A 14,501-nucleotide genomic window follows, 5' to 3' on the forward strand; every position below is an offset into this window, starting at 1 on the left:
GCCAGCACTGGGACCCTGCCAGACCCAGAACCAGCTGGATGCCTGCCTGTGGTCATGTTGCATCTGGGCCTCCTGCACCCTCATCCGGGGCTGTGTGTCCCGGAGCCCTGAGGCCTGAGCCAAGGTGGGTGGTAGAAGGGCTCATGTGTGTGCAAAATCGGGGACCTGCCTGTGGAGTGCCCCACAGCTCTCCAGCTGGTGCCCCAGCAGGCCAGCAGGGACCTTGTCAATCCCCTTCATCGTGTGTGAGTAAATAAGAGGCCTCTCTGCCACTTACTAGCTGTGCGAGCCGTGTGCTTCTCTGAGGATGCCCCAGGCGGCGCCTAGGGGCACATAAGTCAATAGTACAGGGTGTGTGTCATACTATTCATGGGCTGTGGGCTCAGGCAGACCTGTGTTTGAGTCCTGGCCCTGCCTGCCCTGTCCATGGGACCAGACACAGTCTCTGCACTCCTGCGGGTCTCAGGGCCTCACTTCTAAGACAGAGCCAACAACTCCTCCCCTCCCATACCAGTGTCCCAATAACCTGTGCCACCTGAGGCAGGAGCAGTAGTAGGGGCTCTGAGAAGGAAGCCTCAGGGTAGTGGAGTACAGTGGGGTACAGCAGAGAGGGAAGGAGTGGCCCACCTGCCAGCCCAGGGTAGAGAAGGCCCCTGGAAAGGTCACAGAGCAGGGCTGTCAGGGATGGGCTGGAGGGGGAGCCTAAGGCCACCCTGGGCTGTGTCCTGACTGAGGCCCCACCCCCAGCCCAGGCCTCAGGGACGCAGGGCAGAGCAGGCTGGGGGCTGGGGGAGCATGGGCAGGGGCAGAGCCAGGCGGTCTTACCTCGGGCCCCAGCTGCCCAGGGGGTCCCGGCAGGCCTCGAGCTCCAGGCTTACCCTGGTGAGAAGGAAACAGAGAGGGGTCACAGAGGCGGCACCTCCATGTCCATCTCAGGCTGACAAGACCCCCTCTAGGGAGCCAGCTCAGGATGCCTGTGGTTCCCACAAGCTGTGAGCTTCCCCAGCCAGGGCTGCTCATGGCAGGACTCACCTTCACACCTTCTGGGCCATTGTCCCCAGGGGGGCCGATGTCTCCGGGGAATCCCTGAGGGGAGGCAGAGAGCAGGGTCACCCACAGGGACGGGGATGCTGACCTGGGCTTCCATCCCAACCTGAGGAGGGTGCGGCCCTACACAGGGCAGTGAACTAGAACAGGGGTTCAGCGATTCTGAAACAGGGATGGTGGCAGCAGCCCTACACCTGAGACAGGTGCTGAGAGAATTAAAGGGAGCAATGTCGAGTGTATTTAGCATAGAAACAAGCACCTACGAGGTCGTCAAACCCAGAATTTCTCAAGTCCTGGGCCCGCCCAGAGCCAGCCACCTTCCGCTCCAAGAGGTGTCCTCCTCAGACGGCAGGGATCCTGCAGGTAGGAGTGTGTTCTGGGTGTGCTGTGACTTGGAAAGGCTCTAAAAACACCAATCTAATTGCTCTCACCTTCTCTTGTTTGAAGCTGAAACCCCCACTCCATCCTGGCCAGGCGTGTTGGATTCTGCCCCACAGCCCCAAGCGGGGCTCACTGACCCCAGGCCAGTCCTTCCAGATGGGTGACTGGGCAGTGGACACTTCTTCCTGATGTGCAGCAGAATCCCTTCTCCCTCAACAGCTTTATGCTGTCCCTTACGGTCCCACAAATCACAGAGGGACCCTCTTCCAACAGTGGCCTTTGAACAATTTGGAGACCAGTTTCTCCACCCCTGGAGGCATGCCCTTCTCTGTCCCTTCAACAGCTTCTAGTCAGAGGCTAGGGCCCCTTGGACTGGCTGCCCCCAGCTGGGCACCACCAGGACGCCTATGCTTCTGTGGGTGTGAACTGACCAGCACAGGCAAGTATGGGAACATCCCCTCCCTTGAGTTAGGTGTAATACCTCTTTTAATTCAGCTTAGAACCCCATTCACTTGTGGGGCAGCTTCACGACTCCCTCACTTTCCTGTCAGCTAAAAACAAAAGCTTTTTAAATATGAATTCCCAAAACCAAAATGCCCCCTCCCATCTTCTTTCATAAGGTGGCTTTTCTTTTCCTCCTTCTTTTGACCTTTTGGTAATCCCTATAAAATTGCCACTCAAACATCCTATCATCCAGGTCACCGGCAAAGGCAAGAATGGTCCTGAATTTGGAGCTAACCTAGGTAGCCGAAGCCCAGGTCTTTTTCTTCAAAATGAGGGACTCAAAATCCTCTTTTGCCACCAACTCACTGTGTGGCTGCAGCCAAGTTCCTGGGCCTCTCTGGGCCTCAGCATCTTTATCTGTGAAATGGTGACCACTACCACCCACCTTATGGGGCTCTCCTGAGGCTAAAGGGAATCAGGTGAGCAAAGCCTCCCCTAGCTCAGTGCCTGGTGCCTAGTAAGCGCTCAGGAAAAGTCTGCATCCAAAAAGATGCTGGGCCCTGGCTGGGTGGCTCAGTTGATTGGAACACTGTCCGTGAACAAAAGGGTTGAGGGTTCGATTCCCAGTCAGGGAGATAACCAATTGACGTTTCTCTCTCACATCAGTGTTCTCTCTCTCTCTCTCTCTCCCCCTCTCTCTCTGCCACTTCTTCTCTCTCTAAAATCAATAAATGAATCCTCGAGTGAGGATTGAAAGAAGAAAAAAAGACCCCAAAGGACTTCAGGTCCCCCGTCCTAGGAAAACAAGCCTGCCTGGGGTGGCTCCCTCTCCATGGAGGACTTGGTGATTGGGCCACTGACCAGATTCTGGTGCTCACATGGACGGGGCCCACTAATGAGTAAAAGAGACCATTTTCGCAGGGGCTGGAGAGCCGAAGCTCCCACCCACGGTCTCTGGGAAAGGAGGCAAAGACCCAGGGAGGTGCTGACAAGCTCATCAGCTTCTGTCTTCGGCTGAGCAGAGCCATCTTCTGTGCCAGCCAATCTAAACAGATCGCAGAGCTGGGATAGGCAGACCCCAGATGCTTCCAGGGACCCATGAGAGAGCCAAAGTCGACCTTACTTGCTGCAAGGAGCAGGGACACTGAGGAAGTCGCTTCCCTGCGCTGTGACTCACTTTCCTCATGTGTCTTTGGTGGTAGCAACACCTCCCTCGGGCTATGGTGGGGATTCAACAAGTTCTCACCCTAAAGATGCTACACAGCCTCCTGGCACGAGGTGGAGCCTCGTAACTGCGGGGGAGCTTGCTTTCCAGCCTCACTGGCCAGGCTGCTGGGAAAACCCGGACTCGCAGAGAAGTCTTTTTCCACAGTGACCAGGGGAAGGAGTCAGGGCCATGGAAGAGGGGCCAAGTCCATTTGTCTAAAGATAGGATTGTGTCACATGGCCAAAGTCAAAACAGTGGAAAGTCAGAACTTGTAGCTTTCAGGAAACACTCCCTCATCCATCCGGGCGTTACCAGGAGTGATCTTCGGAAGGGTCTGGAGAACCCGGCAGAGCCAGACTTTTGTCTCTGAGGCCTCGCAGATGAGCAAGCCCCAGGCCAGGCAGCACAGGGTGGGTGGGCCTCTGGCTGGGCTTGGTGGAGACCCCCAGAGGACCTGGGTGCTGATGATCCTGGACAGACACAGCCCTGGCACTGCTCAGCCTGTTCTCCAGAGAAAGTCCCCAAATTAGAGAGAAGGTGGGGGTGGGGGGCAAAGAGAGCCCACCCAGCCGCCTCACTCCATTTCATGAGGAATGTCCAGCATGCCTACGCTAATTCTCACACAGATCTACTCCCGGGCTCTACAATTGGAAACGGGCAGAGGCAGACAAGATGGCCGGTATCGGAATTTCTGTTCTCAGTCCCATCTCTCATTTGCTGTGCGATCTCAGGCAAAGATTTCCCTGTCCTAGGGTCTTGATTTCCGAAGGACAACACCCAGTCCCAAATGCAGCCAGACATAGAGAAATAGGGCACCACATACCTCGGGACCAGGGGGCCCAGGAAACCCAAGGGATCCTTTGTCTCCAACTTTGCCCTGTGGAAGAGAAGAGATTATGAGTGAAGCGGGGATAAACGAGGGCTCAGCTTCTGTGGACCCCTTGCATTATACCCCCGCCTGTGAGTGGCTGGAAATGCTCAGGAGTACACAAATGAACTGCCTAGACAACTAGAAGAGCCGCAAGTGTTCAAAGCCTGCCTCCCACACTTAGTAGCCATGGGAATCTGGGCAAGTCACTTCACCTTGTGGAACCTCAGTTTACCAACCTGTAAAATGAGAGCAATAATGATTCTCTATCCCCCAGGGTTATGGGAAGGATCTGATACACAGTAATATTCAATAAATAAATGATACCCACTGCTGTTATTAATTACTATTGTTTACAAGACATGGGGATCCCAAGACTCTTGCCAGTGACTGAGGCCTATCTATGATGCTGGGTAAGTTCCTGACCCCTGGGCCTCAGGGTTCTCATCTATGAAGTGAGTGAACCTCCATTCCTGCCTTGCCCTGCTTGCCACTCAGGCCTGCTGCAGGAGAAAGTGAGGTCCTGGGTGAGCTTTTGGAGAGTGTGAGGTTTGGGGGTCTCAGAATGGAAGGTACTTACCATAGGCCCTGGCTTCCCCCGTGCACCTGGGAGCCCTGGCAATCCTTGGCTCCCCTGGAAAAGACCCAGAGGCTGGGATTAGTGAGGAACAAAAATAGCCAGATGAACAGCTGCTGGGTCATCCTTGCCAGCCTGAGGCCCGGGGAACACCCGCCTTTGGGGAGGATGGGCTGCCCCCTCGCTTTCCTTGCTTGCGGGTCATCCTGAAACCTGGGACCCTGGGGCTTCAGCAGGCTCTGAAGTGCCCTGTATGCCTGGGGAAGTCTGAAGACTGGAGCCCAGCAGGAGAAGCAGCCAGGCCTGCGAGTCTGGCAACCCAGAGACACCGAGCCTGGGTCAGGACAGGCCAGCCAGGAGAGAGGAAGGGGAAGAGGGAGAGCTGGCCACATCTGGGCCTCATTGCCTGATGGGGTGACGTCCAGATGTGGCCACATGGTGCGGGACACAGGCCAAGAGGATCCGGGCTCGGCAGGCCGTCTCAGCTCATCAGCTGGTAAGGCCGGTTACTCATTCACTCACTCAGACATGCCCTAGACGTTCACTCTTCCATGCAGGACTCTGAGCACAGCCATACCGGGCAGTCTGGTGAACATACTATCGGCCGGGGGCTGAGCACAAGGGCCCATCTACCAGGGGAGAAGGGCGCTGCCACAGGTCAGCTCAGACAGGCTGCTCAGGCCGCTGAGAAAATGAAACAGCCACACCCTGAGCAGATGGAGAAAATGGCATCGGAGCAGGTCCTGAAAAACGGGGCAGGGTTGGGCCAAGCAGAGGCCAGGCAGAGGGTGCGCCAGGCAAGGCAGCGTCGTGTGCAAAGCCTAGAGAGGTGGTGGGCAGGTCAATGGGGCTGCAAGGATGAGGGACAAGAGGGCGTCAGAGGGGCCCGCTTACTGGGGTCCTGGGTACTGGCGGTGAGGAGCTGGGCCTCCCTTCTGGGAGCAGTAGGGAGCCATGGAGAGCTCATGAGCAGAGAGCAGAGCTGGCCCTCAGGGGAACATGTTTGTGGCAGTGAGGCAGGCGGACTGGGAGGGAAGAGGCTGGGGGCCTGGAAATAACTCGGAGGCCTGTAAAGGAGATGCTGAGACTGAGGACAGAGAAGACAGGATTGTTTGAAAGGAAGCTATCTTGTGGGTAGGTCCTGGTGTTTGATGGGCCCTGGGAGAGGAAGCTGGGGCCAGGGAAGAGGAGGGGGAATAGGCCGCAATTACCTTGTCTCCTTGGAATCCGGGATCTCCTGACACACCTGGAACCCCTTGTTCACCCTAAATACACACCAGCAAAGAAGGTTACGATGGAGAACACAGTGGGTTCTGGAAGCCTCCCCCACCTCCAGACCCACTGGCAAGGTACAGCTTTGCCCAGACTGTTCCCAAAGTCGATCTGACCAACAGCAGCCTTGTTAGAGAAGAGGGCAGCACCCCCGCCCGGGGTACGGAAGGCAGGCCCTGGGGGAACCCAGCCAGCTGATCTGCAGATCTATCTGCCTGGGGTTGCCCGGATGGCTGAAAACTCTATCAACAGAAGCTAAACTGCCCAATGCCACCCAGCCTTCCCAGCAGAACGGACTGACTGCCACTTGCAAAACTGCTCCTTGACCCTTGAACCTCTTCCTCATCAGCTACTGTCACACAGGGCCGAGCGCAGCCTGTGCCACGGCTCCACACTTCTGTGCTTTGCGAGTGCTGGCATCTGTTGCTCCGAGTTTCTCACCACCAGGCTGCGAGCTGCCACTTCCTCCTTCTGTGGGAGTTTCCATGCCAAGAACCAGCTTCAGCCTACTTCTCACGAGCTGCTTGTAGCCAGCCTATCGCCTGAGGAACCAGAGAGCTTGGCTTGCGATGACAATATGTAAACAGAGAGTCAACTGGTCTCGAGCTGGGTCTTTGTGTTTCTTTTCTGAGATGATGTATTGCGTAGGCATGCTGACACCGATTCTGGTTGTTGGAGGCCTCTTCTCTTCTCTCCGTGTTCAGCCTCATCCTGGTGAATGAGCTGTCGCAGAACCAGACTAGGTCTCTCCTTAGAGCTTGGGGACACCTCACACAGCCCTCCTCCTCTCTAGCTTTCCGGGGCGGTCATTACCAACGGTTCATTGGTCCCAGGACTCAGGACACATTCTCAGCCCCGCGAGCCGTTGGAAGAACAGACACTCTTAGAGGACCCATGTCATGCAGACCCAGTAGAAGAACTTCCTTGGCAGAACAATAGCCAAAATTAAAAAAAAAAACCCTTTTTTTTAACACTCAACTTTGGCTTTTCCAATTTGGAAAATCCTGCAACATCCCAGAGTTTTAGCGACCAAGGAACATTTTTTTAAATGTCCAAAGGAGGAGTGAGGGGGTAAAAAAAGTGTTTTAAAAGGCACCTAAGAAATCAGGACAATGGATTTGGAGAAAGCTGAACCTGGAGCAGGAGTCTTGGTTCCAGAAATTGCTTCCACGCAGGAAGAAGGAGCCAAGGGGTTGTAAGTGGGATGGAGGCCAGGCTGGGTCATGGAAAATCTAATATTCCAGGGAGGACGACCACGGAACATGAAGCAATGGCTCCTCCATCCCCAGGAAGGGCCAGGGTGGCGGATGGGGATGGGGGGTTGGGGAAGAGGGGCTGATCATAGCCCCATTTCCAACATTAAGGCCCCTCCGTAGCCAAAAGGGTGGATAAGAGACTTCTTTTTCTTTTCTTCTTCTTTTCAGCCCTAAAGACTCATTTGATGGGCAGAAAAACAATTTCTTCCTCTTTCTTCCCCCAGAGCTTTCACATCTCTGAATGTCCCAGGCACCGCGTGCCAGCAGGCCAGCCGAGTTCTAGGGAACACGTTTATTTCCATGTTCCTGAAGAAGCAGTGAGCTGGAGGCCAGCTCTGCATAGGAGCCTATAAAAAGCTCACTGCCTGCATTCCCATTTCCCCCACTTCCTTTCTCCCTCATCCATGACTTCAGCATTTCCAGAGTGCTGATGTCTCCAACCTCAGGGTACACAGGTAGCTGTGGGAAGCCCTCGCTTCCAACAGAAAGCCCTCCATTGCGAGTGATGAAGGGGAGCTCAGCAGCCAGCAGAGCGGCACCAGAGGGCAGAATTGGGGGGGGGGCGTGGTGAGGGCAGCAGGGGCTGCAGCTAGAGGCTTGGGCATGACAGTGGGGGACAGAAGAGGTGGGAACAGATGGAGAAAGGACTGGGGTTAGCATCACACCCCTGGTGACCTATAGGTGGGGGGTCTGGCAACACAATCTGGGTGTGCCCATCACAGCCAAGCAGTTCCAGTTTTCTCCGAGTCCAGGAGCCCAACAGATCACTGAACACCCTTTTACAAGTCCCTTCTCTTTGTATCTGCTCCCCCAACTGTGATCCACAGGCCCTGGAGGAGGTGGCCTCCGAGGACCACATCAGCTGAGCCCTTATGACCTCAGTCCTGTTCCCCCCGGTTGAGGTGTCTGGAGGCAGGTGGTTAGGTTTGAATCCCAACACTCATTACCTGTTGTTCAAGCAAGCCTCCTACCTCACAGGGGATGGAGGATGGAGGGGTTAATCCCCACAGAGTGCCCAGGTGGTACCCAGCACTGGAACCTGTTCCTGTTTCTCAAGTTGAGGAGAGTCATCTGAAGACAGGTACAGTAGGAGCCTGGCCTCTCTCCCCGACTCAGGCTTGTAGGAACGTGTGTGCTGCCCAAACGCCCTCCCGCACTCCCTCCGCAGTGCCCAGTTTGTCAAGGGACTGAGGGGAGAGGGCAGGAAGACAGCTGCAGGGCGGAGCACAAATAGCCCCCATGTTCCTGTCACTCAGGTGCTGCACAACCCAGGCCAGGAACTGCCCGTTTGGGCCCTGGGACCCACCTACCCACTTCCAGCTCTGCTGTGGCACGAGGTGAGACAAGGAGAGTTCAGCTGAGAGGCTGTGCAAAGGACGCGTGGCCAGGGTGGCCTCCGCATGGCAACTGAGAGGAAAGCGGGGCAGCGGCTCGTGGGCCCATCCAGGCCTTTCTGTTGCATTTTCCCATCTCTCTGGGATGGGTTCCCAGTTCCAATCGGACAGTTGATGTGAATTTGTTTCCTCCTGTGTCTGGAGAGGTCTCAGAGGCCCATCATCTCAACGACACCCCCACCTTCACCCCCCCACCCCCTCTTCATTCCTTGGCTTTGGCCCCAAAGCTGGACGCTGGCCTCCGCTTTACTCTCTAAATCCAGACACCTGCCTTGCTTTACTCCCAGCTGTGCCTCAACAGTCCCCCATGCTCTATCTGCAAAGGCTGCCTGCCCCCAGAACCACCTGTCTGAGCCCCTCAGTGTCACAAGGGAGAAGCTGGGGAGCAGAGATTAAGTGGGGCCAGAGGGGAGACAGGAGAAGTGGCGTGCAGATAAAACACAGTGCAACGAGGGATTATTCAGATCACCTTATCACCTTTCAGTCCGGGCTCCCCCACGTTTCCCATCAGTCCCTGCAAAACAAAGGCGAGGGTCCAGCTCTGAGGGTGGCTCAAAGCCACCGACGTCGGAGCCCTGGCTTATACCAGCTGACTTGCTGTGAGCCCCTTGTACTCTGTGTTCTTGTCTGCAAAAGGGGTGCTAAGCCCAGCTCCTAGCAGGGTGGACTGAGAAGGAGCAGGAGAAGGGGGAGAGGACTCATGAGCCACAGTCCTAGAGAAACCCCAGGGGAAAGGGTGCTGATGGGGACAGATGGGCTTAATGAGCAGTGTCACATGCATGCTGGCCAACAGGGTCGTTCGTCCCCGTACATGGTCCTAGCAGTGTTGGCCCATCCTTCTCCTGTACACTCATCCCCCTCGGGGATGTATGGAGTCCAGTGGTTTGCCACTGTAGTTTCTATGCCCCTGGTGATGAGGTCTGAACTGGATCAGATTCACGCTCAGCTTGAGGACTGCTGCCCAGTCAAGATATCTGGCATTAATAACAAACAGATAATTGGCTCTCAGGCCTGGGAAGGACTGAGCTCCTGACCTGCCTACTTCCACCCCAGCACCACTCTGAGCATCCTTCCAACCCATGTCCTCCCCTCCTCCAACATCATGTCTGGGAGCCCTTCCTTCTGGCTGAGATGGGTCAGGGGGTGCTGGGATGAGGCCTGGAATAGGGTACGGCCCTGTTTACCTTCATGCCCTTAGGTCCTGGGTAGCCAATTGGACCCAGCGCTCCCATGTCGCCCTGGGAACAGAAAGAGAAGAGGATGCTGTGAGAGCAGACCCACCGGAGGCTGGCCTGGGTTCCCAGGGACCCTGGGGATGGGTTTCCCAGGATGCAACCCTGCTGGATTGCTCTGGGAAGTAAGAACATTCTTTAGTCTGTTTAATTCCACTGAAGTGCTGGAATAAATTTTACATAGGTCCTTTCCCAAAGTCATTTTTTGATTGCTGCCCCTCCCCCACCACTTCTTTTCATTTCATATTAGATATCAGATCTTTCTACCCCAAATTAAATCCTTTACATCCCTCACTAGCTGAGGGACTCAACATCTTGTCTGACTTCTGTGGACCTCAATCTATATAAATATTTATAAAATAGGGATAGTGATCCTTCTCCCTGAGCAAGCTGCTGTAAGGGTTAAATAAGCAAACAGGGACTTTGAGTCCTCTGGCTTAGTGAGGGGGAGTCACTTCCTGCTTCCCAGAATCTGACTGGGCCATCTCCTTGGGCAGGCAGCAAGGAAAGAGTAGGCCGTCAATCACAGACACCCCAGAGTTGGAGACAGACCCAGTAGAACCATAAGATCCTGGACCACAGCTTTAGATCTGATGAGACCGTTCCAGGTGGGATCCACAAGGTTCCTAGACCCTGGAGAGCCGGGAGGCTGTGTTCCAGCGTAAGTCAGAGCCAGGCCACCTGGATTCATCCCTCCTCTACTGCTCACTCATTGCTTTGGGGGCGGGGGTGGGCTAACCTTTCTGTGCCTCAGTTTCCTCATCTAACCAATGGGAATATGTACCTCCTAGAGTTGTTTTGAAGAGTGACGGACTTACATGTCTGCTGGCATTTTTGGTTCTCATAACTGAAGAGGTGCTACTAGCATCTCGTGGCTAGAGGCCAGGGATGCTGCTAAATGTGGTACAATGTACAGGCCGGCCACCCACAACAGAGCATTATCTGGCTCTCAGTGTCAGCGGTGCCGAGGTGAGAAACTGTGGTTTATGGAGTAAAGTGGCTGTATTTTCTCTAAACAGGCCCAGCCTCTTTCTTGAAAATCCCTTCACTTCCCAACCACCCTCACTACTGCCCCCAGCCACAGCCGTAATATTAAGCCTGTACCAGAGAAAGGGAGCCCCAGAAAATATTCTCTTCTTTCCCTTTTATGTCCTCTGTAACAGGTCTAAATGCCCGCTGTCATATGAGTCAGTCAGTGTGTTTGACCTCTCCAGGCCTCAGTTTCCCACGTCCCTGGGTCAGGCTCCATGGAGGCCCCCAGCACGTGCTCTGAAACATTGGGGGAACAAAGGCTGCCCCAGGCTTCCCCAGGGTAGCCAGGCTGGAGAATAGGTTCCTGTGTCGGAGCTGCCTGGAGACTGCTTGGCGGGAGGCTGGGCAGAGAATGAGAAATCACATCCCTGCCTGACTCCTGCAGCGGGGCCCCAGGACCTGTGCGGTGGAATGCCCCAGGAAGGTGCTGAGCTCCCAGTCCCCGCACGGCCTGGTGGGGGCAATGCTGATTCTCCCGTCTCTTCATCCCTGTCCTCCACCCCCTGAATGACATAGATTAGCTGAGGCAGATGCTGAATGAAGTCTGGCTGTGGTCCTCCTGTGTGATCTTGGGCAAAACACCTTCCCTCTCGGGACCTCAGGATTCTCACCTGATTGGGTCAAACCAAACCTTCTAGTGGAGTCTTTGCTAAGAAAACCTGCTTTCAGTTCCCATCTAGAAATCTCACTGAAAAAGTGAGATCTCAGTTTAACAGGTGCTAATAGTCATACAGATGATGCTGGTTGCCAGGCCCTGCGCGAAGCACCTAACCTACCTCAGCTCCATCATTCCTCATACCAGCCCTTAGATATCTGATCGACTACTGTCCCCATTTTACAAATGAGGAAACTGAGGCCCTGAGATGTTAGGGCTTGAGCAAATCAGAGCCCGGCAGAACTGAGATTTACACCAGGTAATCAGTCTCCAGAGCTTCTAGGCAATTCTGAAGTAATCTTTGGGGAAGAGCGAGTGAAGAAGCCGGGCTCACTGGCCCGGGAGAGGCTGCAGGCAGAGGGAAAGCCAGCTCCTCAGAGAACCACACTTCAACAGATCACTTTGGCAACTTCCTCTCTCTTTTCCCAGATGGAGGGAGCCAGGAGCTGCCTGCCCCGAACTCCCCGTGGTGCACAAATAAACAAAGCGGGCTCTGCTGGCACACTGGCTCCAACTTGGCCCCGGTGCGGGCACGGGACCAGTAGCAGCTCCAGGAACACAGGCCCCTTCTTTCCTGCTCCAGGCTTGAAGGCAGCTTGTTGTGTGCGGACTGGATTCAATACAGGCCCCATGGGGGGCTGTGGGGGGCCGCAGCAGCACCATGCATGCTGGGCCTCTGCAGGCTTCTCCAAAGGGGTCTGTGTGTGGTGGGACAGGGCTCAGGGGAGGGGTCAACCCCAACGGACAAGGAATCATGGAAAAGGGACTCTGGCTGCAGAGGACATGGGGAAAAGGTGGAGCTCGCCTAGAGCAGGTCTTCCTCATGTCAACGGGACCCCCCTAATGGGATATCATTACATGTGGGGTAGAAACAGAGAAAACTACGCCACTTTCCCTCCAGCACAGCCTGAAGTACACCAGTCTTCTCTGCGTTAGACACCCTCACGGGAAGCTTGGCAGAGTGTTCCCGTAAGAAAGAACAATGAGTAATACCCTTCATTTGGATCCTGTTTCCACTTTTGCCTAATCTCCCAGACATGGCTCTACACACTTTGCCCTCATCTCTCTGGCTCCCACCAAGAACACAGCCAGCCACATCTGCAACCACTTATAGAGCTCCTACTGTGTGCCAGACACCACGCTCGACACTTCAAGTCTCATCAGATCCTCTTTAGCAAGAGCTCACGCTGTGCCAAGAACCATGGTGCGTGCAGCTCCGGCACTCGCCAACTGCTCACAGCAACCTCATGAGGTCAGCACCATTCTCTGTTCCATGCCACGGAACCAAGCCTCAGAGAGAGGTGAAGCAATGTGCCCAAGACTAAGCTAGGAGTGGGGGGCACAGGCAGGACCAGAACCCAGGTCTGTCTGTCTAGCTGGCCTCATGGTCCACGCTTACTAGCCCTGGATTGGCTGTTTACTCCAATAAAGGAGCCAAGGATGCCTTTCCTAGTTGATACCATTTGTAAGACGAGGCCTGAAGACAAGCTTCCGATGCAGAAATAGACATGAATTCTACCCCTCTGAAGTACGCCATGGGGTTTGCTAGGGACCCCTGAAAGAAAACCCAGGGGGTTTCCGGTGCCCACTCTTCGTGGCAGAGGGGCTGACGGGCCTCCTTCCCTCATACGTCTCACCTTCCTGCTCTGTGGTCCCTCTGCAGCTGTGACATCCTTGGCCACTGTCTCCTATACCCGTGTGCTTACACTGTTAACACCCACTTGTCCTTCTGGGTGACCAGGCTCCATAGGCCAGGTGGGCCCCTGCTGTCAGGTCTCAGAACCTGATGTGGCTCTCACTGCTAGCCCATTGCACACTGATGACCATTTACATGTGTCCCTATGTGGCCACTGCCCCCCTCATGCCCCAAAGGAGCCACTAAAGGGAGCCCAATGAATGGGTGAAAAAAGATACCCTGCAAACTCTCATTTACCAAACCTCTAGGCAAAAAATCTTGCCTCAGCATTCCCTGGAACTGCCTTTGAAGGCAACAAGGCCTCTTTCCAGAAACTCTGACAGGGGGCCCCTAGCTTGGGGACAGGGACCTGGAGACTGGGGCCAGTCCTGGCTCCTGTGTGACATAATAAGTGCCAACTCTCATACAGAATGGCCCCTGGTGCTGCCAGTCCACGTCCTCACATCTCTGCTGTCTCCACTCGGCATAGAAGTCTTGCGGAGCTGGCTGTGGGACGTAATGGCAAACAGCATGAGCCACACACACAGGCCCAGGCTCAGCTTACCGGCTGTGTGCCCTTGGGCAGGCGCTCCAGCCTCTCTGAGCCTCAGTTTCTTTAACTGTGCCATGATGACCCCACTCCCTGCCCCGAGAGACTTGCTGTGATCATCCAGTACTTGGCACAGGTTTTGGCAACTATCACTGAGTGGGGTTGAGGACCTCGCTTTACAGACAAGGAAACAAAGCTAGGTGGTCAGTTAGTGGGAGAATGTGGTGGGCTTGTCCACTATATCCCACATACTGGGTTTGGGCCAGATCACATATTCTTTGGGTCTCATTAAATGGAGGAACCAAAATTCCTTCTGTCTCACTCAGAATAAAAAAAGACAGAAACCTTTTTTGTTGAGCAGATTCTGGAATCAGGCACACTTTTCTTGAGGGCCAGCCAAAGGGTTTCAATTACTCAAAGGAGGCTGTTTCGCAGCAGTCTCTCACCTCAGCAGCTGCAGGCAGGGGGTCCCACGGGCCTGGACTACAAGCCCCTAGCTGGTGACCTTGGCCAACCCTTCCCATGTGGGTGCCCAGGCTGCCACAGCCCGCCTTAAGACTCCCAGAGCCTAATGCATGTCAAGCACACACAGAGCAGGCAGACGCTCTGTAAAAGTTTGTCTGCTCTCTCCTGCCCTTCCTCCTGGCTGCAAAGACCCAGGTGACAGGGGAAGTTTCAGCTTCAGTCTGCATACAAATTGTTTCAGCTGACTAGACAGAAGGCATTGAATAAATATGAATCTCCATTAAAATGATTACCAATTCATGGAATTCCCATTTGCTCAGCTAAAAACCCACATCCTCTGGGAAACCAAAGGTGACTCAGTCCATCTCCCCCTTTATCTCCTGGTTAGAAATGTCTTTTTTTCCCACACTTTAGAGAGGCAAATTTTCCTCCAGACCCTGAAGCCA

The 14,501-nt window shown here is 54.7% G+C and overlaps 1 protein-coding gene across 6 annotated transcripts in view; it reads right to left on the bottom strand.

Moving 5' to 3' along the window:
• The window catches only part of COL27A1 (collagen type XXVII alpha 1 chain), a 128,570-nt gene that overhangs the window by 58,936 nt on the left and 55,133 nt on the right, over positions 1-14,501 (bottom strand). For 4 of the 6 annotated variants that reach the window (XR_008426485.2, XM_053921413.2, XM_053921401.2 and 1 more), the window contains exons 15-21: positions 9,631-9,684; positions 8,916-8,960; positions 5,736-5,789; positions 4,528-4,581; positions 3,903-3,956; positions 1,033-1,086; positions 826-879 (exon numbers count right to left, since the gene is read on the bottom strand). Coding sequence is in view for 5 of the 6 variants with exons in the window: in XM_053921413.2 (XP_053777388.1) it covers positions 826-879; positions 1,033-1,086; positions 3,903-3,956; positions 4,528-4,581; positions 5,736-5,789; positions 8,916-8,960; positions 9,631-9,684 (369 nt within the window). In the remaining variant the exon portion in view is untranslated. The remainder of the gene's footprint in view (positions 1-825; positions 880-1,032; positions 1,087-3,902; positions 3,957-4,527; positions 4,582-5,735; positions 5,790-8,915; positions 8,961-9,630; positions 9,685-14,501) is intronic. The other 2 variants (XM_053921405.2, XM_053921412.2) reach the window with 2 other exon arrangements.

This window comes from Desmodus rotundus, chromosome 1 (assembly GCF_022682495.2).
Source record: "Desmodus rotundus isolate HL8 chromosome 1, HLdesRot8A.1, whole genome shotgun sequence".
In the NCBI taxonomy this organism is placed as follows: Eukaryota; Metazoa; Chordata; class Mammalia; order Chiroptera; family Phyllostomidae; genus Desmodus; species Desmodus rotundus.